Below are 25,003 nucleotides of genomic sequence, written 5' to 3'. Positions count from 1 at the left end.
ACCTAATTTTCGTCCCTTTCGTAGAAACGGACCAGCCCAAAGTGCTACGTCCTCTAAGCAAGAGGGTAATACTTCTCAAGCCAAGCCAGCTTGGAGACCAATGCAAGGCTGGAACAAGGGAAAGCAGGCCAAGAAACCTGCCACTGCTACCAAGACAGCATGAAATGTTGGCCCCCGATCCGGGACCGGATCTGGTGGGGGGCAGACTCTCTCTCTTCGCTCAGGCTTGGGCAAGAGATGTTCTGGATCCTTGGGCGCTAGAAATAGTCTCCCAAGGTTATCTTCTGGAATTCAAGGGGCTTCCCCCAAGGGGGAGGTTCCACAGGTCTCAGTTGTCTTCAGACCACATAAAAAGACAGGCATTCTTACATTGTGTAGAAGACCTGTTAAAAATGGGAGTGATTCATCCTGTTCCATTAAGAGAACAAGGGATGGGGTTCTACTCCAATCTGTTCATAGTTCCCAAAAAAGAGGGAACGTTCTCTTCCAAAAGTTGTTTCTAACAAAAACATTAACCAGGAGATTATCGTACCTTCTCTGTGTCTGAAACCAGTTTCAAAGAAGGAACGTTTGTTGCACAATTTGGATGTTGTTCGCGCTCTAAAATTCTATTTAGAAGCTACAAAGGATTTTAGACAAACATCTTCCTTGTTTGTTGTTTATTCCGGTAAAAGGAGAGGTCAAAAAGCAACTTCTACCTCTCTCTCTTTTTGGATTAAAAGCATCATCAGATTGGCTTACGAGACTGCCGGACGGCAGCCTCCCGAAAGAATCACAGCTCATTCCACTAGGGCTGTGGCTTCCACATGGGCCTTCAAGAACGAGGCTTCTGTTGATCAGATATGTAGGGCAGCGACTTGGTCTTCACTGCACACTTTTACCAAATTTTACAAGTTTGATACTTTTGCTTCTTCTGAGGCTATTTTTGGGAGAAAGGTTTTGCAAGCCGTGGTGCCTTCCATTTAGGTGACCTGATTTGCTCCCTCCCTTCATCCGTGTCCTAAAGCTTTGGTATTGGTTCCCACAAGTAAGGATGACGCCGTGGACCGGACACACCTATGTTGGAGAAAACAGAATTTATGTTTACCTGATAAATTACTTTCTCCAACGGTGTGTCCGGTCCACGGCCCGCCCTGGTTTTTTTAATCAGGTCTGATAATTTATTTTCTTTAACTACAGTCACCACGGTACCATATGGTTTCTCCTATGCAAATATTCCTCCTTAACGTCGGTCGAATGACTGGGGTAGGCGGAGCCTAGGAGGGATCATGTGACCAGCTTTGCTGGGCTCTTTGCCATTTCCTGTTGGGGAAGAGAATATCCCACAAGTAAGGATGACGCCGTGGACCGGACACACCGTTGGAGAAAGTAATTTATCAGGTAAACATAAATTCTGTTTTTTCCATTTTCCTTTGTGACTGGGGATTATGGATAAGGGAAGTTACACGCAACAGCTTTTCTGGAGTGGTACTCTGCTGGCCAGGAGTTTAATATCCCAGTAGTAATTGGAATTAAGTCGTGGACTCTCTATGCCCGGAAAGAAAGAAATTTATCAAGTAAGCATACATTTTGTTTTTCCTCATACCGAAAGTATGGAAAAGAGCCCAGAGGTTGCGTGGTGCATATTGATTGGATATAGAGTACAAAGCTATTTGCATATGGCCGCCGATTGGCCCCAATAGAGGAGACAAGGAAGAGGGGGGGTAGTAGGATGTGTCCCTGGACTGCTTCCCATTAACAAAACACTGCAAATTGGGCTAATAAAAATCACACTTGCCTTTAAAACCTTAATTTTGAATGCAGATCTTTCCTAAACAGCTCTTAATATCTGAATTAGAGCCTATAAAAATGCCTACAATGTCTGTTTAATGCATCACATATCTTTTTATTTTCAGGTTGTATACGTCGCCAAAGAAAAAATTAACTCCTTCGCAAAAGTCCTTAAGTCCATTGGTCTGGTGTCGACAGGTTTTTGACAGTCCAAGTCCTGATCTGGAATCTGCAAAAAAGTCAATCAATCATAGGCTTGAACAGACTATGTCAGGTATGTACCGTATGACTAAATGTGTTACATGGACAAAGCTTACAAATGAGCTATACACCATAGGAAACCTTATTTTCTCTTGTTAAGTGTATCCAGTCCACGCATCATCCATTACTTGTGGGATATTCTCCTTCCCAACAGGGAGTTGCAAGAGGATCACCCACAGCAGAGCTGCTATATAGCTCCTCCCCTCACTGCCATATCCAGTCATTCTCTTGCAACTCTCAACAAAGATGGATGTAGTAAGAGGAGAGTGGTGTATTATAGTTAGTTTTTTAACTTCAATCAAAAGTTTATTTTTAAATGGTACCGGAGTGTACTGTTTATCTCAGGCAGTATTTAGAAGAAGAATCTCCCTGCATTATCTATGATCTTAGCAGAAGTAACTAAGATCCATGGCTGTTCTCACATATTCTAAGGAGTGAGGTAACTTCAGAGAGGGAATGGCGTGCAGGTTTTCCTGCAATAAGGTATGTGCAGTTAATATATTTCTAGGGATGGAATTTGCTAGAAAAATGCTGCTGATACCGGATTAATGTAAGTTAAGCCTTAAATGCAGTGATAGTGACTGGTATCAGGCTTATTAACAGAGATACATACTCTTATAAAAGTGTAATATAAAACGTTTGCTGGCATGTTAATCGTTTTTATATGTTTGGTGACAAAACTTATTGGGACCTAGTTTTTTTCCACATGGCTGGTTTGATTTTTGCCTAGAAACAGGCTTTCCACTGTTGCAATATGAGTGGGAAGGGCCTATTTTAGTGCTTTTCTGTGCAGCTAAAAATACTGACAGAGACATTCAGCTTCCCTCTACATGATACAGGACATCTCTGAAGGGCTCAAAAGGTTTCAAAGTGGTGTTTGAGGAGGGTAACAATCACAGTAGACTGTGGCAGTTGTTGTGACTGTTTAAAAAAAGTTTTTGTCATTTATTATTCTGTTTTTGTTATTAAGGGGTTAATCATCCATTTGCAAGTGGGTGCAATGCTCTGCTGACTTGTTACATACACTGTAAAAAATTTGTTAGTGTAACTGCCTTTTTTTCACTGTTATTTCAAATTTTGTCAAAATTTGTTTCTCTTAAAGGCACAGTAACGTTTTTTATATTGCTTGTTAACTTGCTTTAAAGTGTTTTCCAAGCTTGCTAGTCTCATTGCTAGTCTGTACAAACATGTCTGAAACAGAGGATACTTGTTCATTATGTTTAAAATCCATGGTGGAGCCCCATAGGAGAATGTGTACTAAATGTATTGATTTCACCTTAAACAGTAAAGATCAGTCTTTATCTATAAAAGAATTGTCACCAGAGGGGTCTGTCGAGGGGGAAGTTATGCCGACAAACTCTCCCCACGTGTCGGACCCTTCGCCTCCCACTCAAGGAACGCACGCTAATATGGTGCCAAGTACATCAGGGACGCCCATAGCGATTACTTTGCAGGACATGGCTGCAATCATGAATAATACCCTGTCAGAGGTATTATCCAGATTGCCTGAATTGAGAGGCAAGCGCGATAGCTCTGGGGTTAGACGAGATACAGAGCGCGTAGATGCTGTAAGAGCAATGTCTGATACTGCGTCACAATATGCAGAACCTGAGGACGGAGAGCTTCAGGCTGTGGGTGACGTCTCTGAATCGGGGAGACCTGATTCAGAGATTTCTAATTTTAAATTTAAGCTTGAGAACCTCCGTGTATTGCTTGGGGAGGTATTAGCTGCTCTGAATGACTGTGACACAATTGCAGTGCCAGAGAAATTGTGTAGGCTGGATAAATACTATGCAGTGCCGGTGAGTACTGATGTTTTTCCAATACCTAAAAGGCTTACAGAAATTATTAGTAAGGAGTGGGATAGGCCCGGTGTGCCCTTTTCCCCACCTCCTATATTTAGAAAAATGTTTCCAATAGATGCCACTACACGGGACTTATGGCAGACTGTCCCTAAGGTGGAGGGAGCAGTTTCTACTTTAGTAAAGCGTACCACTATCCCGATTGAGGACAGTTGTGCTTTTTCAGATCCAATGGATAAAAAATTAGAGGGTTACCTTAAGAAAATGTTTATTCAACAAGGTTTTATTTTACAGCCCCTTGCATGCATTGCGCCTGTCACTGCTGCAGCGGCATTCTGGTTTGAGGCCCTGGAAGAGGCCATCCATACAGCTCCATTGACTGAAATTGTTGACAAGCTTAGAACTCTTAAGCTAGCTAACTCATTTGTTTCTGATGCCATTGTTCATTTGACTAAACTAACGGCTAAGAATTCCGGATTCGCCATCCAGGCGCGTAGGGCGCTATGGCTCAAATCCTGGTCAGCTGATGTGACTTCAAAGTCTAAATTACTCAACATTCCTTTCAAGGGGCAGACCTTATTCGGGCCTGGATTGAAAGAAATTATTGCTGACATTACTGGAGGTAAGGGTCATACCCTTCCTCAGGACAGGGCCAAATCAAAGGCCAAACAGTCTAATTTTCGTGCCCTTGAAATTTTCAAGGCAGGTGCAGCATCAACTTCCTCCGCTTCAAAACAAGAGGGAACTTTTGCTCAATCCAAGCAGGCCTGGAAACCTAACCAGTCCTGGAACAAAGGCAAGCAGGCCAGAAAGCCTGCTGCTGCCTCTAAAACAGCATGAAGGAGCGGCCCCTATCCGACAACGGATCTAGTAGGGGGCAGACTCTCTCTCTTCGCCCAGGCGTGGGCAAGAGATGTTCAGGATCCCTGGGCGTTGGAGATCATATCTCAGCGATATCTTCTGGACTTCAAAGCTTCTCCTCCACAAGGGAGATTTCACCTTTCAAGATTATCTGCAAACCAGATAAAGAAAGAGGCATTCCTAAGCTGCGCAGACGGAACAAGGACAGGGGTTTTATTCAAATCTGTTTGTGGTTCCCAAAAAAGAGGGAACCTTCAGACCAATTTTGGATTTAAAGATCCTAAATAAATTCCTCAGAGTTCCGTCATTCAAGATGGAAACTATTCGAACCATTTTACCCATGATCCAAGAGGGTCAGTACATAACCACAGTGGACTTAAAGGATGCCTACCTTCACATTCCGATTCACAAGAATCGTCATCAGTTCCTGAGGTTTGCCTTTCTAGACAGGCATTACCAATTTGTAGCTCTTCCATTCGGGTTGGCTACAGCCCCAAGAATTTTTACAAAGGTTCTGGGCTCACTTCTGGCGGTCCTAAGACCGCGAGGCATAGAGGTGGCTCCTTACCTGGACGATATCCTGATACAGGCGTCAAGCTTTCAAATTGCCAAATCTCATACAGAGATAGTTCTGGCATTCCTGAGGTCGCATGGGTGGAAAGTGAACAAAGAAAAGAGTTCTCTATCTCCTCTCACGAGGGTTTCCTTCCTAGGGACTCTAAATTTCTAAATGCTTGCCGTGTTCTTCACTCCATTCCGCGCCCCACGGTGGCTTCAGTGCATGGAAGTAATCGGCTTAATGGTAGCGGCGATGGACATAGTGCCATTCGCGCGCCTGCATCTCAGACCGCTGCAATTATGCATGCTCAGTCAGTGGAATGGGGATTACACAGATTTGTCCCCTCTACTAAATCTGGATCAGGAAACCAGAGATTCTCTTCTCTGGTGGTTATCTCGGGCCCATCTGTCCAAGGGTATGACCTTTCGCAGACCAGATTGGACAATTGTAACAACAGATGCCAGCCTTCTAGGTTGGGGTGCAGTCTGGAACTCCCTGAAGGCTCAGGGTTCATGGACTCAGGAGGAGAAACTCCTCCCAATAAATATTCTGCAGTTAAGAGCAATATTCAATGCTCTTCTAGCTTGGCCTCAGCTAGCATCACTGAGGTTCATCAGATTTCAGTCGGACAACATCACGACTGTGGCTTACATCAACCATCAAGGGGGAACCAGGAGTTCCCTAGCGATGTTAGAAGTCTCCAAGATAATTCGCTGGGCAGAGACTCACTCTTGCCACCTGTCAGCGATCCATATCCCAGGTGTAGAGAACTGGGAGGCGGATTTTCTAAGTCGTCAGACTTTTCATCCGGGGGGAATGGGAACTCCATCCGGAGGTGTTTGCTCAATTGGTTCTCCGTTGGGGCAAACCAGAATTGGATTTCATGGCGTCTCGCCAGAACGCCAAGCTTCCTTGTTACGGATCCAGGTCCAGGGACCCAGAAGCGGCACTGATAGATGCTCTAGCAGCGCCTTGGTTCTTCAACCTGGCTTATGTGTTTCCACCGTTTCCTCTGCTCCCTCGTCTGATTGCCAAAATCAAACAGGAAAGAGCATCAGTGATATTGATAGCGCCTGCATGGCCACGCAGGACCTGGTATGCAGACCTAGTGGACATGTCATCCTTTCCACCATGGACTCTGCCTCTGAGACAAGACCTTCTAATACAAGGTCCTTTCAATCATCCGAATCTACTTGCTCTGAGACTGACTGCATGGAGATTGAACGCTTGATCCTATCAAAGCGTGGCTTTTCCGAGTCAGTAATTGATACCTTAATACAGGCACGAAAGCCTGTCACCAGGAAAATCTACCACAAGATATGGCGTAAATATCTTCATTGGTGTGAATCCAAGAATTACTCATGGAGTAGGGTTAGGATTCCTAGGATATTGTCCTTCCTCCAAGAGGGTTTGGACAAAGGATTATCAGCTAGTTCTTTAAAGGGACAGATTTCTGCTCTGTCTATTCTTTTACACAAGCGTCTGGCAGAAGTTCCAGACGTTCAGGCATTTTGTCAGGCTTTAGTTAGAATTAAGCCTGTGTTTAAACCTGTTGCTCCTCCATGGAGCTTAAACTTGGTTCTTTAAGTTCTTCAAGGGGTTCCGTTTGAACCCCTTCATTCTATTGATATCAAACTTCTTTCATGGAAAGGGCTATTTCTTTCATGGAAATGGCTATTTCCTCGGCTCGAAGAGTCTCGGAGTTATCTGCCTTACATTGTGATTCTCCTTATCTGATCTTTCATTCAGATAAAGTTGTTCTGCGTACAAAACCTGGGTTTTTACCTAAGGTGGTTTCTAACAAGAATATCAATCAAGAGATTGTTGTTCCATCATTATGTCCTAATCCTTCTTCAAAGAAGGAACGTCTTTTGCATAATCTAGACGTAGTCCGTGCTTTGAAGTTTTACTTACAGGCTACTAAAGATTTTCGCCAAACATCTAACCTGTTTGTTGTTTACTCTGGACAGAGGAGAGGTCAGAAGGCCTCGGCAACCTCTCTTTCTTTTTGGCTTCGGAGTATAATCCGTTTAGCCTCCTGAAAGGATTACAGCTCATTCTACTAGAGCTGTGGCTTCCACCTGGGCCTTTAAAAATGAGGCCTCTGTTGAACAGATTTGCAAGGCTGCAACTTGGTCTTCCCTTCATACTTTTTCCAAATTTTACAAATTTGATACTTTTGCTTCTTCTGAGGCTGTTTTTGGGAGAAAGGTTCTACAGGCAGTGGTTCCTTCCGTTTAAGTTCCTGCCTTGTCCCTCCCATCATCCGTGTACTTTAGCTTTGGTATTGGTATCCCACAAGTAATGGATGATCCGTGGACTGGATACACTTAACAAGAGAAAACATAATTTATGCTTACCTGATAAATTTATTTCTCTTGTAGTGTATCCAGTCCACGGCCCGCCCTGTCCTTTTCAGGCAGGTCTAAATTTTAATTAAACTACAGTCACCACTGCACCCTATGGTTTCTCCTTTCTCGGCTTGTTTCGGTCGAATGACTGGATATGGCAGTGAGGGGAGGAGCTATATAGCAGCTCTGCTGTGGGTGATCCTCTTGCAACTTCCTGTTGGGAAGCAGAATATCCCACAAGTAATGGATGATCCATGGACTGGATACTCTACAAGAGAAATAAATTTATCAGGTAAGCATAAATTATGTTTTTATTATAGAGCTACCGTATTTGTTATATTACTGTCCTGTTTCCTGAATTATGAAGGGAATTCAGACCTCTGGTACCTTTCTGTTGTAAACTTTAGGGAAATAAAGGTTTCAGCAAATCTGGGATATGAAACATAAAATTTTTCTTTTGTGAGTCATACAATTTTTTTAAAAAAAGTTTTCAGTTTACTTCTTTTATTAAATGTGCTTTGTTGAAGAGATACCTAGATAGGTAGTGTCCACATCTGGAGCACTACCATCTAGTGCGTTTATAAATGTAAAACATTCTTGCAAAAACTGCTGCCATATATTGCTGTATAGACGAGTGCAGTGCAGAAATAGACGGGCAGAGTTGCCAATGCAGAGAGGGCCGCGCTGCGTCGGCCAGCGGAAGTTCCCATCATCGGTTGGTGGGAGGGTAAGGAGAGAGGTGGGTGGCGACCCATCGCTGGAGGTAGACGGGACTGTTGGGCTACAAACCCCCCCCCCCCACTGAGAGCAGCAGGGAGGGGCAAGGAGGGAGTGGGGAGGAGATAGAGGAGGAATCTGGTTCTTGCAAAAACTGCTGCCATATATTGCTGCAGACGTGCATACTCCTGAGCTTACCTCCCTGCTTTTCAAAGGATACCAAAAGAACAAAACAAAGAAAATAAAAGTAAATTGTAAAGTTGTTTAAAATTCCTTGCTCTATATTGCTTCTTTGCTGATTTAAATGAAGCACATAATTATAAAATAAAGTTCCTAGTTTACTTCTGAAGCTAGAGAATAGTCAGTTGGAGGACTATAAAGATCCAGGCACATTGGATTTTGCAAAACCTAAATGAAAGAAGGCGCCTCATACAGTAGACAGACAGCACAAGACAGATGCACTATATGAATGTAGTAAAACGTGCATATCAGGCAGTCTGGATCCTCTGAGTCCCCCGGCAGACTCTCCTCCGGTCATGGGAGCTCACCCTCCTCCAGCGCTCCAGAACATCAGAAGACACCCGAGCCAACTCTCTGTTTAGACTCCCAGTCACGAGATACAGCTGGTAGGGGATAAATACACTAGCAGATAGACAAGGATACAACCATAAAGTGATGGTAAACTTTAATCAAATGTAATCTTTGCTATTAATAAAGTATATATATATATTTTTTTTTTTAAATCTATCTGTGAAAGGGTTAAATTTAGTTCATATAGTAATGCTTCAATTGCTATGTTATACCGACCCACTTTTTTTGACAATTCCAGTGAACATCCAATCAACGTGTGTCATTTGACAATCTTGAAGTCCAACCCCTTTAAAGCCCTTTGAAAGCCTAGAGAGTGGGTGGGACTGCTCTAAACAGCCCAGCCAAAAGAGGAAATGAAGGGGAGGCAGAGGAACAGACAATACCAACTGGGATTTATAAATGTTTTATTATAAAATATATATATGATTATGTGGTTTTACTTGCAAACTAATATATTTTACATTGCAACATTAAGGACCAGTGTCGTACTCTGTACAACGCTGCTGTCCTGGGCCTCTCTCTGCCGTTATCTTGCTAAAACTAGCGAGATTGCTCTATTTCACGAGTGGGGCAGTGCAGAAATAGACGGGCAGAGTAGCCAATGCAGAGAGGGCCACTCTGCATCGGCCAGCGGTTGTTCCGATCATCGGTGGGTGGGAGGTTAAGGAGGGAGGTGGGTGGCGTCCCATCGCTGGAGGTAGGCGGGACTGTTAGGCTACAAAAAAAACAAACCACTGAGAGCAGCAGGGAGGGACAAGGAGGGAGTGGGGAGGAGATAGAGGGGGAATCTGGTTATAATACTGATTGATGGTGACAAATAGGTACAGGGGGGAGGGTTAGATAGCTGTTTGGAGGGTAAGAGGGGATCCTACACTGCAGAAAATTATTTTAATTTAAAAAAAGAAAAAGCCTTATTTTAGTACTGGCAGACTTTCTGCCAATACTTAAGATGGGGTGACCATTGTGGGGTGGGGGAGGGAAGAGAGCTGTTTGAGAGGGATTAGGGGGGATCAGTGGTTGGGATTTGTCAGGTTGGAGGGTAATCTATACACTAAAGCTAAAATTATCCCTACAAGCTACCTAATTAACCCCTTCACTGCTGAGTATAATAAAAGTGTGGTGCGCAGCGGATTTTAAGCTGCCTTCTAATTACCAAAAAGCAATGCCAAAGCAATATGTCTGCTATTTCTGAACAAAGGGGATCACAGAGAAGCATTTACAACCATTTGTGCCATGATTGCACAAGCTGATTGTAAATAATTTCAGTGAGAAACCTAAAATTGTGAAAAAGTTAAAAAAAAATTATTTGATCGCATTTGGCGGTGAAATGGTGGCATGAAATTTACCAAAATGGGCCTAGAGCAATACTGGGTTGTCTACTAAAAACAGCGTGAACAAATTAGGAAACTTTGTATTTCTGTATATCTTTTACAAATTGAATTTCATTTTCTCTTGCAAGATGTATAGAGTCCACGGATTCATCCAATACTTGTGGGATATTCTCCTTCCCAACAGGAAGTGGCAAAGAGAGCACCCACAGCAGAGCTGTCTATATAGCTCCTCCCTTAGCTCCACCCCCCAGTCATTCTCTTTGCCAGCTCTAAGCAATAGGAAGGGTAAAGTGAGTGTGGTGACAAAAATGTTAGTTTTATTTTCTCAAGCAAAAGTTTGTTATTTTAAATGGTACCGGTGTGTACTATTCACACTCTAGCAGAAAAGGGATGAAGATTTCTGCAAGGAGGATGATGATCTTAACACTTTGTAACTAAGATCCACTGCTGTTCCCACAGAGGCTGAGGAGTACAGGAAAACTTCAGTTGGGGGAACGGCTTGCATGCTAAGCTTCACTGAGGTATGTTCAGTCATTTTTTTCTAGACAGACTGTGATAATTCTAGAAAAGGCTGACAGTATCCCCATGAGGGGAGGGTAAGCTGTATTCAGAGACTTAGTAGGAATTGCAGCTTGTATGAAGGGCTAAGTTATTACCGGTGACACTTATGAGAAAAATGTTTTTTTATTAAAAGGATTAACGTTTTGAGGGACTTTGGAGGTTCATTTTGGCTTATTTAAGGGTTATTAACCCACATGGCTAGTTTAGAAACACTTTGGTGTGTTTCTTTTAGGCCCCACAGACATCGAGTGAGGTGGGAGGGGCCTATTTTCGCGCCTCAGATGCGCAGTTAATTTTACAGACAAGACATCAAGCTACTACTCTGGAGGGTCCTGCTGTACTTGAGGGCCTAAAGGAAGTTTTTTCCCCACAAATCTATCCCTAAGGGCAGGTAGGCGCCACAGCAGAGCTGTGGCAAGGTGCTGAGCGTTTTTGTACCGGTTTTTGACGTTTTGTCAATCCGGTTTTTCCATTAAGGGGTTAATCGTTTATTTGACTGGTGGGGCAATCTTAAAGCTTTATGAATCCACTGTAAAAATTTCAAAAAGTTTACTGCTTTTTAGAGCTGCAACAACTAATCGTCATAATCGATAATAATCGATTATTAAAATAGTTGTCAACAAATCTCATAATCGATTAATCGATTAGTTGGTTTGCAATTAGTTGGTCTGTGCTCAACACCAGCTGCTTTACTCCAATGAACTCCTGCACATGGTATTGTGTTTTATGGTTATGTCCTTAGCCTAAAGGATGTTTACAGACGTATACTTTTTACTTTTTCAGGACAGCATAAGTTTACAACTACCCCTGGCTTATGTACAACCCAGATATAATAGGAGTCATCATTTGGATTGTTTATATTAAATCATATGATTTGGAACTATGCTTTGCATGATACAGTGCCAAGCTTGTTATTTACACCTAGCCCCTAGATTGATGGGAGTTATTTAAATTGATGTGCACTATTATCTGTTTGCACAATTATTAGCAGATCGCTTGCTATTGCTGATTATATGTACTGTATAAATACATGTGTAAGGCTTTGTCCTGTTATTGATATACAGTCCTTGGCGCTTCTGATTTAGTTTTTTATTGTTTTTTATATTTTTAATAAATTGTTACACTATGTACCAGATTCAACCTTTATAAGTATATATTCGTTATTTTTAGAGCGGACTAGATATTTCCCCTAACCTTATAGCTGGTTATTTACCATTGCATATAGATATTCAAGATATTTTTATGTTAGAATGAAGTCAAGGATTACTTTATTGAGAGGCCCCTTGCCAAGGTAGAAAACACTTAGCATTGGTGACGAGCTAACAAAGAATAAATATCCCACTTGGGTGAAATTGGCAAAATCCTACTTATGCATCTCAACGCCATCTGAGTGCCTCGTCTCGGCTGCAGGAAATATAACTGCAAATAGAGAACCAGCCTTAGCCAGAAGCATGTGGACATGTTGAGATTTTTGCATTTCAATGCAAAGTTTCTGAAAGAGTGAATAACAGAATGTTATTAACAGGGATAGTCTAACTCTTTCTAGTTCTACCTCTTTTCAAACAGTTTGTGGTTTTGTTTTGTTTAATTATAAAACTGTGCTCTGCTGTTTAAAAATTGAAGTTGTGTTAATGTAAAATTTTAGTCTGAAGTTTATATTTGTAACACTCATTATGTGGATATTATTTAAAATATAGAAAACTATTATTGATTCTCTTTTTATCCGATTAGTCGATTAATCGAAAAAATAATCGGCCGATTAATCGATTATGAAAATAATCGTTAGTTGCAGCCCTACTGCTTTTTTACACTGTTTTGCTTTGAATAAAGTGTTTTCCAAGCTTGCTTGTTACATTACTAGCCTGTTTAACATGTCTGACATCAAGGAAACTCCTTGTTCAATGTGTTTAGAAGCCATTGTGGAACCCCCTCTTAGAATGTGTCCCACTTGCACTGCTATGTCTATAAATTTTAAAGAGCATATTGTAGCACTTAAAAATATAGCGCTAGATGATTCTCAGACAGAAAGAAATGAGGTTATGCAATCTAGCTCTCCCGAAGTGTCACAACCAGTAACGCCCGCACAAGTGACACCAAGTACCTCTAGTGCGTCGACTTCATTTACTTTACAAGACATGGCCGCAGTTATGTATACAACCCTCACAGAGGTTTTATCTAAACTGCCTGGGTTACAAGGGAAGCGTGACAGCTCTGGGTTAAGAACAAATGCTGAGCCTTCTGACGCTTTAGTAGCCGTATCCGATATACCCTCACAATGTTCTGAAGTAGGGGTAAGGGATATGCTGTCTGAGGGAGAGATTTCTGATTCAGGGAAGACGCTCCCTCAGACAGATTCTGATATGACGGCCTTTAAATTTAAGCTTGAACACCTCCGCTTGTTGCTCAGGGAGGTATTTAGCGACTCTGGATGATTGTGACCCTATAGTGGTTCCAGAGAAATTGTGTAAAATGAACAAATACTTAGAGGTTCCTGTTTACACTGATGTTTTTCCAGTCCCTAAGAGGATTGCTAACATTGTTACTAGGGAGTGGGATAGGCCAGGTATACCGTTCGCTCCCCCTCCTGTTTTTAAGAATATGTTTCCCATATCTGACAACATGCGGGACTCGTGGCAAACGGTCCCTAAGGTGGAGGGAGCTATTTCTACTCTCACTAAGTGTACAACACTACCTATCGAAGACAGTTGTGGTTTCAAAGATCCTATGGATAAAAAAGAGGGTCTCCTAAAGAAAATTTTTGTTCATCAAGGTTTTCTTCTCCAACCTATTGCGTGCATTGTTCCTGTAACTACTGCAGCTGCTTTCTGGTTCGAGGCTCTTCAGATGGAGACCCCATTTGAGGATATTATGGATAGAATTAAGGCCCTTAATCTGGCTAATTCTTTCATTACAGATGGCGCTTTTCACCTTGCTAAATTTAGCGGCAAAGAATTCAGGTTTTGCCATTTTAGAGCGCAGGGTGTCATGGCTTAAGTCCTGGTCAGCTGATGTGTCGTCAAAATCTAAACTTTTGAGCATCCCTTTCAAAGGAAAGACCCTATTCGGGCCTGAACTGAAAGAGATTATTTCAGACCTCACTGGAGGGAAAGGCCATGACCTCCCTCAGGATAAAACAAATAAGATGAGGACCAAACAAAATAATTTTCGTTCCTTTTGAAATTTCAAGGGTGGTCCCTCTTCCTCTTCCCCGGCTGCAATGCAAGAAGGGAATTTTGCCTAATCCAAATCAGTCTGGAGACCTCTGATCCAGGAGGGTCAATATATGACCACCGTGGACTTAAAGGATGCGTATCTGCACATCCCTATTCACAGAGATCATTATCAATTCCTCAGGTAAGCCTTTCTGGACAGGCATTACCAGTTTGTGGCCCTTCTCTTCGGGTTGGCCACGGCTCCCAGAATTTTCACAAAGGTGCTAGGGTCCCTTCTGGCGGTTCTAAGACCGCGGGGCATAGCAGTGGCGCCTTATCTAGACGACATTTTAATTTAAGCGTCGACTTTCCAGCTAGCCAAATCTCACACGGACATCATGTTGGCTTTTCTGAGATCTCATGGGTGGAAGGTGAACATAAAAAAGAGTTCTCTCTTCCCTCTCACAAGAGTTTCCTTCCTAGGGACTCTGATAGAAATGAAAATATTTATGACAGAGGTCAGGAAATCAAAACTCGTAGCTGAGCTCTTCATTCCATTCCTCGGCCATCAGTGGCTCAGTGTATGGAGGTAATCGGACTTATGGTAGCGGCAATGAACATAGTTCCTTTTGCCCGCCTACACCTCAGACCACTGCAACTATGCATGCTCGAACAGTGGAATGGGGATTATGCAGATTTATCTCCTCAGATACATCTGGATCAGGAGACCAGAGATTCTCTTCTCTGGTGGTTGTTACAGGATCATCTGTCCCAGGGAATGTGTTTCCGCAGGCCAGAGTGGCTCATAGTAACGACAGATGCCAGCCTACTGGGCTGGGGTGCAGTTTGGAACTCCCTGAAAGCACAGGGTTTATGGACTCAGGAGGAAGCTCTCCTCCCGATAAACATTCTAGAACTGAGAGCGATATTCAATGCGCTTTAGGCGTGGCCCCAACTGGCTGTGGCCAAATTCATCAGATTTCAGTCGGACAACATCACGACTGTAGCTTATATCAATCATCAAGGAGGAACACAGAGTTCTCTAGCGACGATGGAGGTGACCAAAATAATCCGATGGGCAGAGACTCACTCTTGAAGTGAAAAAACAAGTACTGTGGGCGCCTTAAAGGGCAGGTCAAAAAAATATATGAGTTGATTTTGTCCTAATACATATGAAAAAAATCTTTTAACAAATGATAGGTAAATGATCAAGAAAAAAAAAAAAAAAACCCCAATTGAAATGAATGTTAAAATATAATTTAATTAGACTTTACTAAATGTATTAAGAGTTGTAAGCGAAATAATTCATACAATGAGATAAATATAAAAAGGCAATACTAAATGTACATAAATAAATGCATAAAAACTTGTTTATATAAAATAAGTGATTCTCTGTAAGTGACTTATCTATGTAGAGAGAAGACCTCTAAAGACACTTCAAAATACTTAGCCTCTGCTGCAGACAGGGTTAAGGATGCAAAAAAGCAGTACTAATGAGAGAAAACGAATCCTGGTGATTTAAGCAAAATAACAATGAGCTGCAACAATGATGCTCAATTCAATTTCAAAGTTTTAGGATTGGTGTAAAACGGCAATCCTGCGCAGGTTATAGCCGTGAAGAAATAGTACCTTAATTTGTTCAGGAGCTCCAAGTGTTTTTGTAATCCAATGTAGCAGTTATACCGCCAGCATGAAACAGCTCTGGGAACCCTCTGTGTGTGATGGGAAGAAAGCCGCCAAGCTCCTCTCCCCTGCACGCTCTGGAATTCCACCCTCAGCTGTGTGATGTCCGTTTGTTGCTTCAGTGTTTCCTGGAGTACGGTGTCCTTAGTGAGCCACAATAGTGTGAAGAAAGTAGTTCCGGCAACGTTTCAGCTCTTAGCAGAGCCTTTGTCAAGCCTGAGACTCACTCTTGCCATCTTTCAGCAATCCATATCCCAGGGGTAGAGAACTGGGAGGCGGATTTCCTAAGTCGTCAGACTTTTCATCCACGGAGTGGGAGCTCCATCCGGAAGTATTTGCCCAGCTGACTCAGCTATTGGGTACACCAGAATTAGATCTGATGGCGTCCCGTCAGAACGCCAAGCTTCCTTGTTACGGGTCCAGGTCAAGGGATCCCCAGGCAGTACTGATAGATGCTCTAGCAGTGCCCTGGTCCTTCAACCTGGCCTATGTGTTTCCACCGTTTCCTCTCCTTCCACGTCTGGTTGCCAGAATCAAGCAGGAGAGAGCTTCTGTGATTTTGATAGCACCTGCCTGGCCACGCAGGACTTGGTATGCAGATCTGGTGGACATGTCATCTGTTCCACCGTGGACACTGCCAATGAGGCAGGACCTTCTAATCCAGGGTCCATTCAAGCATCCAAATCTAATTTCTCTGCGTCTGACTGCTTGGAGATTAAACGTCTGATTTTATCAAAGCATGGTTTCTCTGAGTCGGTCATTGATACCCTGATTCAGGCTAGAAAGCCTGTCACCAGGAAAATCTATCATAAGATATGGCGAAAGTATCTTTATTGGTGTGAATCCAAGGGTTACTCATGGAGTAAGATTAGGATTCCTAGGATATTGTCTTTTCTTCAGGAAGGATAGGAGAAGGGATTATCACCTAGCTCATTAAAAGGACAGATATCTGCTTTGTCTATTCTTTCTCTTGTTAAGTGTATCCAGTCCACGGATCATCCATTACTTATGGGATATTAACTCCTCCCCAACAGGAAGTGCAAGAGGATTCACCCAGCAGAGCTGCTATATAGCTCCTCCCCTAACTGCCATTACCAGTCATTCTCTTGCACCCAACGAATAGATAGGATGTGTGAGAGGACTGTGGTGATTATACTTAGTTTCATACCTTCAATCAAAAGTTTGTTATTTTATAATAGCACCGGAGTGTGTTATTCCTTCTCTGGTAGAATTTGAAGAAGAATCTACCTGAGTTTTTCTATGATTTTAGCCGGAGTAGTTAAGATCATATTGCTGTTTCTCGGCCATCTGAGGAGAGGTAAACTTCAGATCAGGGGACAGCGGGCAGATTAATCTGCAAAGAGGTATGTAGCAGCTTATTATTTTCTGACAATGGAATTGATGAGAAAATTCTGCCATACCGATATAATGTAAACTCAGCCTTAAATGCAGTAGCAGCAACTGGTATCAGGCTGTCATGTATGTATATTTTACACTTCAGTATTCTGGGGAATGGCACTTCACTGGAATTATACTGTATGCATAAAACTTTAGCCTAATTTGCAGGGACTAGCAACAGGCTTTTTAATAACACTCAATTTATTAATGTTAAACGTTTTTTGCTGGCATGTAAAATCGTTTAATTTTCTGAGGTACTGGGTGAAAAAATGTTTTGGGCACTATTTTTTTTTCCACTTGGCAGTCGTTTTATTTAATTTATGACAGTTTACTGATCTCTCTCACTGTTATGTGTGAGGGGGAGATTCAGTCAGAAGTTTATTGTCTTCCCTGCATGATCCGGTTCATCTCTACAGAACTCAGGGGTCTTCAAAACTTGTTTTGAGGGAGGTAATCACTCACAGCAGAGCTGTGAGATTGTAGTTGACTGTGATAAAAAAACGTTTATTTCTGTATTTTTTTTTTTTTTTTTTTTCTGCTATCAGGGTTAGTTATCCTTTGCTAATGGGAGCAATCCTTTGCTAAAATTGTGTTTTTTACAAAGATTTGATGCTATAACTTTTCAGTTTATTAATTTTCAACTGTCATAACTTTTTCTGTGCTTCTTATAGGCACAGTACGTTTTCATATTATAGTAAATTACTTGAAAAGTATTTCCAAGTTGCTAGTTTATTTGCTAGTGTGTTAAACATGTCTGATTCAGAGGAAGATATCTGTGCTATATGTGCTAAAGCCAAAGTGGAGCCCAATAGAAATTTATGTACTAACTGTATTGATGCTACTTTAAATAAAAGTCAATCTGTACAAATTGAACATATTTCACCAAACAATGAGGGGAGAGTTATGCCGACTAACTCGCCTCACGTGTCAGTACCTGCATCTCCCGCTCGGGAGGTGCGTGATATTGTAGCGCCGAGTACATCTGGGCGGCCATTACAAATCACATTACAGGATATGGCTACTGTTATGACTGAAGTTTTGGCTAAATTACCAGAACTAAGAGGTAAGCGTGATCACTCTGGGGTGAGAACAGAGTGCGCTGATAATATTAGGGCCATGTCAGACACTGCGTCACAATTTGCAGAACATGAGGACGGAGAGCTTCATTCTGCGGGTGACGGTTCTGATCCAAACAAACTGGATTCAGATATTTCAAATTTTAAATTTAAGCTGGAAAACCTCCGTGTATTACTAGGGGAGGTGTTAGCGGCTCTGAATGATTGTAACACAGTTGCAATACCAGAGAAAATGTGTAGGTTGGATAAATATTTTGCGGTACCGGCGAGTACTGACGTTTTTCCTATACCTAAGAGACTTACTGAAATTGTTACTAAGGAGTGGGATAGACCCGGTGTGCCGTTCTCACCCCCTCCGATATTTAGAAAGATGTTTCCAATAGACGCCACCACACGGGACTTATGGCAAACGGTCCCTAAGGTGGAGGGAGCAGTTTCTACTTTAGCTAAGCGTACCACTATCCCGGTGGAGGATAGCTGTGCCTTTTCAGATCCAATGGATAAAAAGTTAGAGGGTTACCTTAAGAAAATGTTTGTTCAACAAGGTTTTATATTGCAACCTCTTGCATGCATTGCGCCTGTCACGGCTGCAGCAGCATTTTGGTTTGAGTCTCTGGAAGAGACACTTGAATCAGCTCCATTAGATGAGATTACACACAAGCTTAAAGCCCTTAAGTTAGCTAACTCATTTATTTCAGATGCCGTAGTACATTTAACTAAACTTACGGCTAAGAATTCCGGATTCGCCATTCAGGCACGCAGAGCACTGTGGCTAAAATCCTGGTCAGCTGACGTTACTTCTAAATCTAAATTGCTTAATATACCTTTCAAAGGGCAGACCTTATTCGGGCCCGGGTTGAAAGAAATTATCGCTGACATTACAGGAGGTAAAGGCCATGCCCTGCCTCAAGACAGAGCCAAACCTAAGGCTAGACAGTCTAATTTTCGTTCCTTTCGTAATTTCAAAGCAGGAGCAGCATCAACTTCCTCTGCACCAAAACAGGAAGGAGCTGTTGCTCGCTACAGACAAGGCTGGAGACCTAACCAGTCCTGGAACAAGGGCAAGCAGGCCAGGAAACCTGCTGCTGCCCCTAAGACAGCATGAATCGAGGGCCCCCGATCCGGGAACGGATCTAGTGGGGGGCAGACTTTCTCTCTTCGCCCAGGCTTGGGCAAGAGATGTCCAGGATCCCTGGGCGTTAGAGATCATATCTCAGGGATACCTTCTAGACTTCAAATTCTCTCCCCCAAGAGGGAGATTTCATCTGTCAAGGTTGTCAACAAACCAAATAAAGAAAGAGGCGTTTCTACGCTGCGTACAAGATCTTTTATTAATGGGAGTGATCCATCCGGTTCCGCGGTCGGAACAAGGACAAGGGTTTTACTCAAATCTGTTTGTGGTTCCCAAAAAAGAGGGAACTTTCAGGCCAATCTTGGATTTAAAGATCCTAAACAAATTCCTAAGAGTTCCATCGTTCAAAATGGAAACTATTCGGACAATTTTACCCATGATCCAAAAGGGTCAGTACATGACCACAGTGGATTTAAAGGATGCTTACCTTCACATACCGATTCACAAAGATCATTACCGGTATCTAAGGTTTGCCTTTCTAGACAGGCATTACCAGTTTGTAGCTCTTCCATTCGGATTGGCTACGGCTCCGAGAATCTTCACAAAGGTTCTGGGTGCTCTTCTGGCGGTACTAAGACCGCGAGGAATTGCGGTAGCTCCGTACCTAGAGGACATTCTGATACAAGCTTCAAGCTTTCAAACTGCCAAGTCTCATACAGAGTTAGTACTGGCATTTCTAAGGTCGCATGGATGGAAGGTGAACGAAAAGAAGAGTTCTCTCTTTCCACTCACAAGAGTTCCCTTCTTGGGGACTCTTATAGATTCTGTAGAAATGAAGATTTACCTGACAGAAGACAGGTTAACAAAGCTTCAAAATGCATGCCGTGTCCTTCATTCCATTCAACACCCGTCAGTAGCTCAATGCATGGAGGTGATCGGCTTAATGGTAGCAGCAATGGACATAGTACCCTTTGCACGCCTACATCTCAGACCGCTGCAATTGTGCATGCTAAGTCAGTGGAATGGGGATTACTCAGACTTGTCCCCTACTCTGAATCTGGATCAAGAGACCAGAAATTCTCTTCTATGGTGGCTTTCTCGGCCACATCTGTCCAGGGGGATGCCATTCAGCAGGCCGGACTGGACAATTGTAACAACAGACGCCAGCCGACTAGGTTGGGGCGCTGTCTGGAATTCTCTGAAGGCTCAGGGACAATGGAATCAGGAGGAGAGTCTCCTACCAATAAACATTCTGGAATTGAGAGCAGTTCTCAATGCCCTTCTGGCTTGGCCCCAGTTAACAACTCGGGGGTTCATCAGGTTTCAGTCGGACAACATCACGACTGTAGCTTAAATCAACCATCAGGGAGGGACAAGAAGCTCCCTAGCAATGATGGAAGTATCAAAGATAATTCGCTGGGCAGAGTCTCACTCTTGCCACCTGTCAGCAATCCACATCCCGGGAGTGGAGAACTGGGAGGCGGATTTCTTAAGTCGTCAGACTTTTCATCCGGGGGAGTGGGAACTTCATCCGGAGGTCTTTGCCCAAATACTTCGACGTTGGGGCAAACCAGAGATAGATCTCATGGCGTCTCGACAGAACGCCAAGCTTCCTCGTTACGGGTCCAGATCCAGGGATCCGGGAGCGGTTCTGATAGATGCTTTGACAGCACCTTGGACCTTCGGGATGGCTTATGTGTTTCCACCCTTCCCGATGCTTCCTCGATTGATTGCCAGAATCAAACAGGAGAGAGCATCAGTGATTCTAATAGCGCCTGCATGGCCACGCAGGACTTGGTATGCAGATCTAGTGGACATGTCATCCTGTCCACCTTGGTCGCTACCTCTGAAACAGGACCTTCTGATCCAGGGTCCCTTCAAACATCAAAATCTAATTTCTCTGAAGCTGACTTTGAACGCTTGATTTTATCAAAACGTGGTTTTTCTGAGTCAGTTATTGATACCTTAATACAGGCTAGGAAGCCTGTTACCAGAAAGATTTACCATAAGATATGGCGCAAATACTTATATTGGTGCGAATCCAAGAGTTACTCATGGAGTAAGGTTAGGATTCCGAGGATATTGTCTTTTCTACAAGAAGGTTTAGAAAAGGGTTTATCCGCTAGTTCCTTAAAGGGACAGATTTCAGCTCTGTCCATTCTTTTACACAAACGTCTGTCAGAAGTTCCGGACGTTCAAGCTTTTTGTCAGGCTTTAGCTAGGATCAAGCCTGTGTTTAAAACTGTTGCTCCACCATGGAGTTTGAACTTAGTTCTTAATGTTTTACAGGGGGTTCCGTTTGAACCCCTTCATTCCATTGATATCAAGTTGTTATCTTGGAAAGTTCTGTTTTTAATGGCGATTTCCTCGGCTCGAAGAGTCTCTGAGTTATCTGCCTTACATTGTGATTCTCCTTATCTGATTTTTCATTCAGACAAGGTAGTTCTGCGTACTAAACCTGGGTTCCTACCTAAGGTGGTCACTAACAGGAATATCAATCAAGAGATTGTGGTTCCATCTTTGTGTCCTAATCCTTCTTCGAAAAAGGGACGTCTGCTACACAATCTAGATGTAGTCCGTGCCCTGAAATTTTATCTACAGGCAACTAAGGATTTTCGACAAACGTCTTCCCTGTTTGTCGTTTATTCTGGTCAGAGGAGAGGTCAAAAAGCTTCGGCTACCTCTCTCTCCTTTTGGCTTCGTAGCATAATACGGTTAGCCTATGAGACTGCTGGACAGCAGCCTCCTGAAAGAATTACAGCACATTCTACTAGAGCTGTGGCTTCCACTTGGGCCTTTAAGAATGAGGCTTCTGTTGAACAGATTTGCAAGGCTGCAACTTGGTCTTCTCTTCATACTTTTTCCAAATTTCACAAATTTGACACTTTTGCTTCTTCGGAGGCTGTTTTTTTGGGAGAAAGGTTCTTCAGGCAGTGGTTCCTTCCGTATAAAGAGCCTGCCTGTCCCTCCCGTCATCCGTGTACTTTAGCTTTGGTATTGGTATCCCATAAGTAATGGATGATCCGTGGACTGGATACACTTAACAAGAGAAAACATAATTTATGCTTACCTGATAAATTTATTTCTCTTGTAGTGTATCCAGTCCACGGCCCGCCCTGTCACTTTAAGGCAGGTAATTTTTCCATTAAACTACAGTCACCACTGCACCCTATGGTTTTCCTTTCTCTGCATGTTTTCGGTCGAATGACTGGTAATGGCAGTTAGGGGAGGAGCTATATAGCAGCTCTGCTGGGTGAATCCTCTTGCACTTCCTGTTGGGGAGGAGTTAATATCCCATAAGTAATGGATGATCCGTGGACTGGATACACTACAAGAGAAATAAATTTATCAGGTAAGCATAAATTATGTTTTTACACAAGCGTCTGGCAGATGTTCCAGACGTTCAGGCGTTTAGTCAGGCTTTAGTTGGAATCAAGCCTGTGTTTAAACCTGTTGCTCCGCCATGGAGCTTAAATTTAGTTCTTAAAGTTCTTCAAGGGGTTCAGTTTAAACCTATGCATTCCATAGATATTAAGCTTCTATCTTGGAAAGTTCTGTTTTTAGTAGCTATCTCTTCGGCTCGAAGAGTTTCTGAGTTATCTGCTTTACATTGTGACTCACCTTATCTTGTTTTCCATGCAGATAAGGTGGTTTTGCGTACCAAACCTGGATTCCTTCCTAAGGTTGTTTCTAATAGGAATATCAATCAGGAAATTGTTGTTCCTTCTCTGTGTCCTAATCCTTCTTTCAAGAAGGAACGTCTATTGCACAATTTTGATGTGGTTCGTGCTTTAAAGTTCTACTTACAAGCAACTAAAGATTTCCGTCAAACATCTTCATTGTTTGTTGTCTATTCTGGTATGCGGAGAGGTCAAAAGGCTACGGCTACCTCTCTTTCCCTTTGGCTGAAAAGCATCATCCGTTTGGCTTATGAGACTGCTGGCCAGCAGCCCCCTGAAAGGATTACTGCTCACTCTACTAGAGCAGTGGCTTCCACATGGGCTTTTAAAAATGAGGCTTCTGTTGAACAGATTTGTAAGGCGGCGACTTTTTCCAAATTTGATACTTTTGCTTCTTCAGAGGCTATTTTTGGGAGAAAGGTTCTACAAGCAGTGGTGCCTTCCATTTAGGTACCTGTCTTGTCCCTCCCTTCATCCGTATCCCACAAGTATTGGATGAATCCGTGGACTCGATACATCTTGCAAGAGAAAACAGAATTTATGCTTACCTGATAAATTTCTTTCTCTTGCGATGTATCGAGTCCACGGCCCGCCCTGTCTATTTAAGAAAGGTAATCTATTTTATTAAAAAACTTCAGTCACCTCTGCACCCTATAGTTTCTCCTTTTTCTTCCTAACCTTCGGTCGAATGGCTGGGGGGTGGAGCTAAGGGAGGAGCTATATAGACAGCTCTGCTGTGGGTGCTCTCTTTGCCACTTCCTGTTGGGAAGAAGAATAGCCCACAAGTATTGGATGAATCCGTGGACTCGATACATCACAAGAGAAAGAAATTTATCAGGTAAGCATAAATTCTGTTTTTTGTATCTATGTAAAAGTAATTCTGACTTTTTCAGAAAGTGCCATGGACAGGAGAGATTTTGTGGCCTAGACTGGGGAAGTTCCTTGAGTGTTACTGAAGCGCTCTCTCAGGTCTCACTCATATCCTCTAAGCATTTTACAGCTGCAGGTGACACTGATTTGTCTCGCCTGCTTGAAATTCACAGTACACTTAACTGATAGAAAAGTAATGTTTACTAAACTTTTTAGTTTGCTACAAACTGAGAATTTATATTTATATGTTAACCTCACTCTCCCCTTTGAGATTCTATAGCTGAAAATCTTGTTACTCTCTTTGAGAGACATTTCTCATCTCTGAGACTTCCAAGGTTTGCCCCTTTTGTTAGAGAGTGGTTTCTTGTGGAGCCCTTTTTTTATATTCATGGTTCTCACAGAAGGCTGCAGTGCATCACTACACAGTGTGACAACCCACTGTTCTTGTCAGTTTAAGAAAGCTGGAAGGAAACTGTGATTTATCACTTAGCAAGCATGACTTGCATGCCTTTATAGAACTTTTTAGGCTGTTCTGAACACTTTGTACACTTTGCTCTTGAGCCAAATGGTACAATAGGCCCTTTCATCTTTTAAGAAGGCTTGTTACAATAGCAGATCCATGTAAAAGTTCTGAAAACATGTTTACAGAAATATTCTTATAGATTGTAGCAGATTGGAAAATCGGTTTTGAATCAAATGTTCCTTTATACAATTGCTTATCATCTTAAAGGGACACTGAACCCAATTTTTTTTCTTTCATGATTCAGATAGAGCATGCAATTTTAAGCAACTTTCTAATTTATTCCTATTATCAATTTTTCTTCGTTCTCTTGCTATCTTTATTTGAAGGCATCTAAGTTTTTTTTTCTTTTCTTTTACAAGATATGATGAGTCAACGGATTTCATCCTTACTTGTGGGATTAAATCTCCTGTTAGCAGGAAGTGGCAAAGAGCACCATAGCAGAGCTGTATATATAGCTCCTCCCACTCCAGTCATTCTCTTTGCCTGTGTTAGTGATAGGAAGAGGTAAAGTGAGGTGTTAGTTTAGATTCTTGAATCAAGAAGTTTTTTTTTATTATTTTAAAATGGTGCCAGTGAGTACTATTTTTCTCAGGGAGAAATCGTCGGTCTAGAACTTCACAGGAGGAGTGGAGACATTTGTATTTTTCTGCCCTGATGTTGATGATCTTAGCAAACGTTATCTAAGATCCATGCTGGTTCCCACAGAGCAGCTGAACGTAGTGTAAAGAAAAACCTTCAGTGTGGA

General features: G+C 42.5%; 1 protein-coding gene across 2 annotated transcripts in view; it reads left to right on the top strand.

Moving 5' to 3' along the window:
- SLAIN2 (SLAIN motif family member 2) overlaps positions 1 to 25,003 on the top strand; it is a 236,970-nt gene that overhangs the window by 90,679 nt on the left and 121,288 nt on the right. For both annotated transcript variants that reach the window (XM_053703983.1, XM_053703984.1), the window contains exon 2: positions 1,896 to 2,044. In XM_053703983.1, coding sequence (XP_053559958.1) covers positions 1,896 to 2,044 — 149 coding nt within the window. The remainder of the gene's footprint in view (positions 1 to 1,895; positions 2,045 to 25,003) is intronic.

Source organism: Bombina bombina, chromosome 2 (genome assembly GCF_027579735.1).
Source record: "Bombina bombina isolate aBomBom1 chromosome 2, aBomBom1.pri, whole genome shotgun sequence".
Lineage (NCBI taxonomy): Eukaryota > Metazoa > Chordata > Amphibia > Anura > Bombinatoridae > Bombina > Bombina bombina.
The sequence above is the reverse complement of the archived record's forward strand: the minus strand, read 5'-3'. Positions and strand labels throughout refer to the sequence as shown.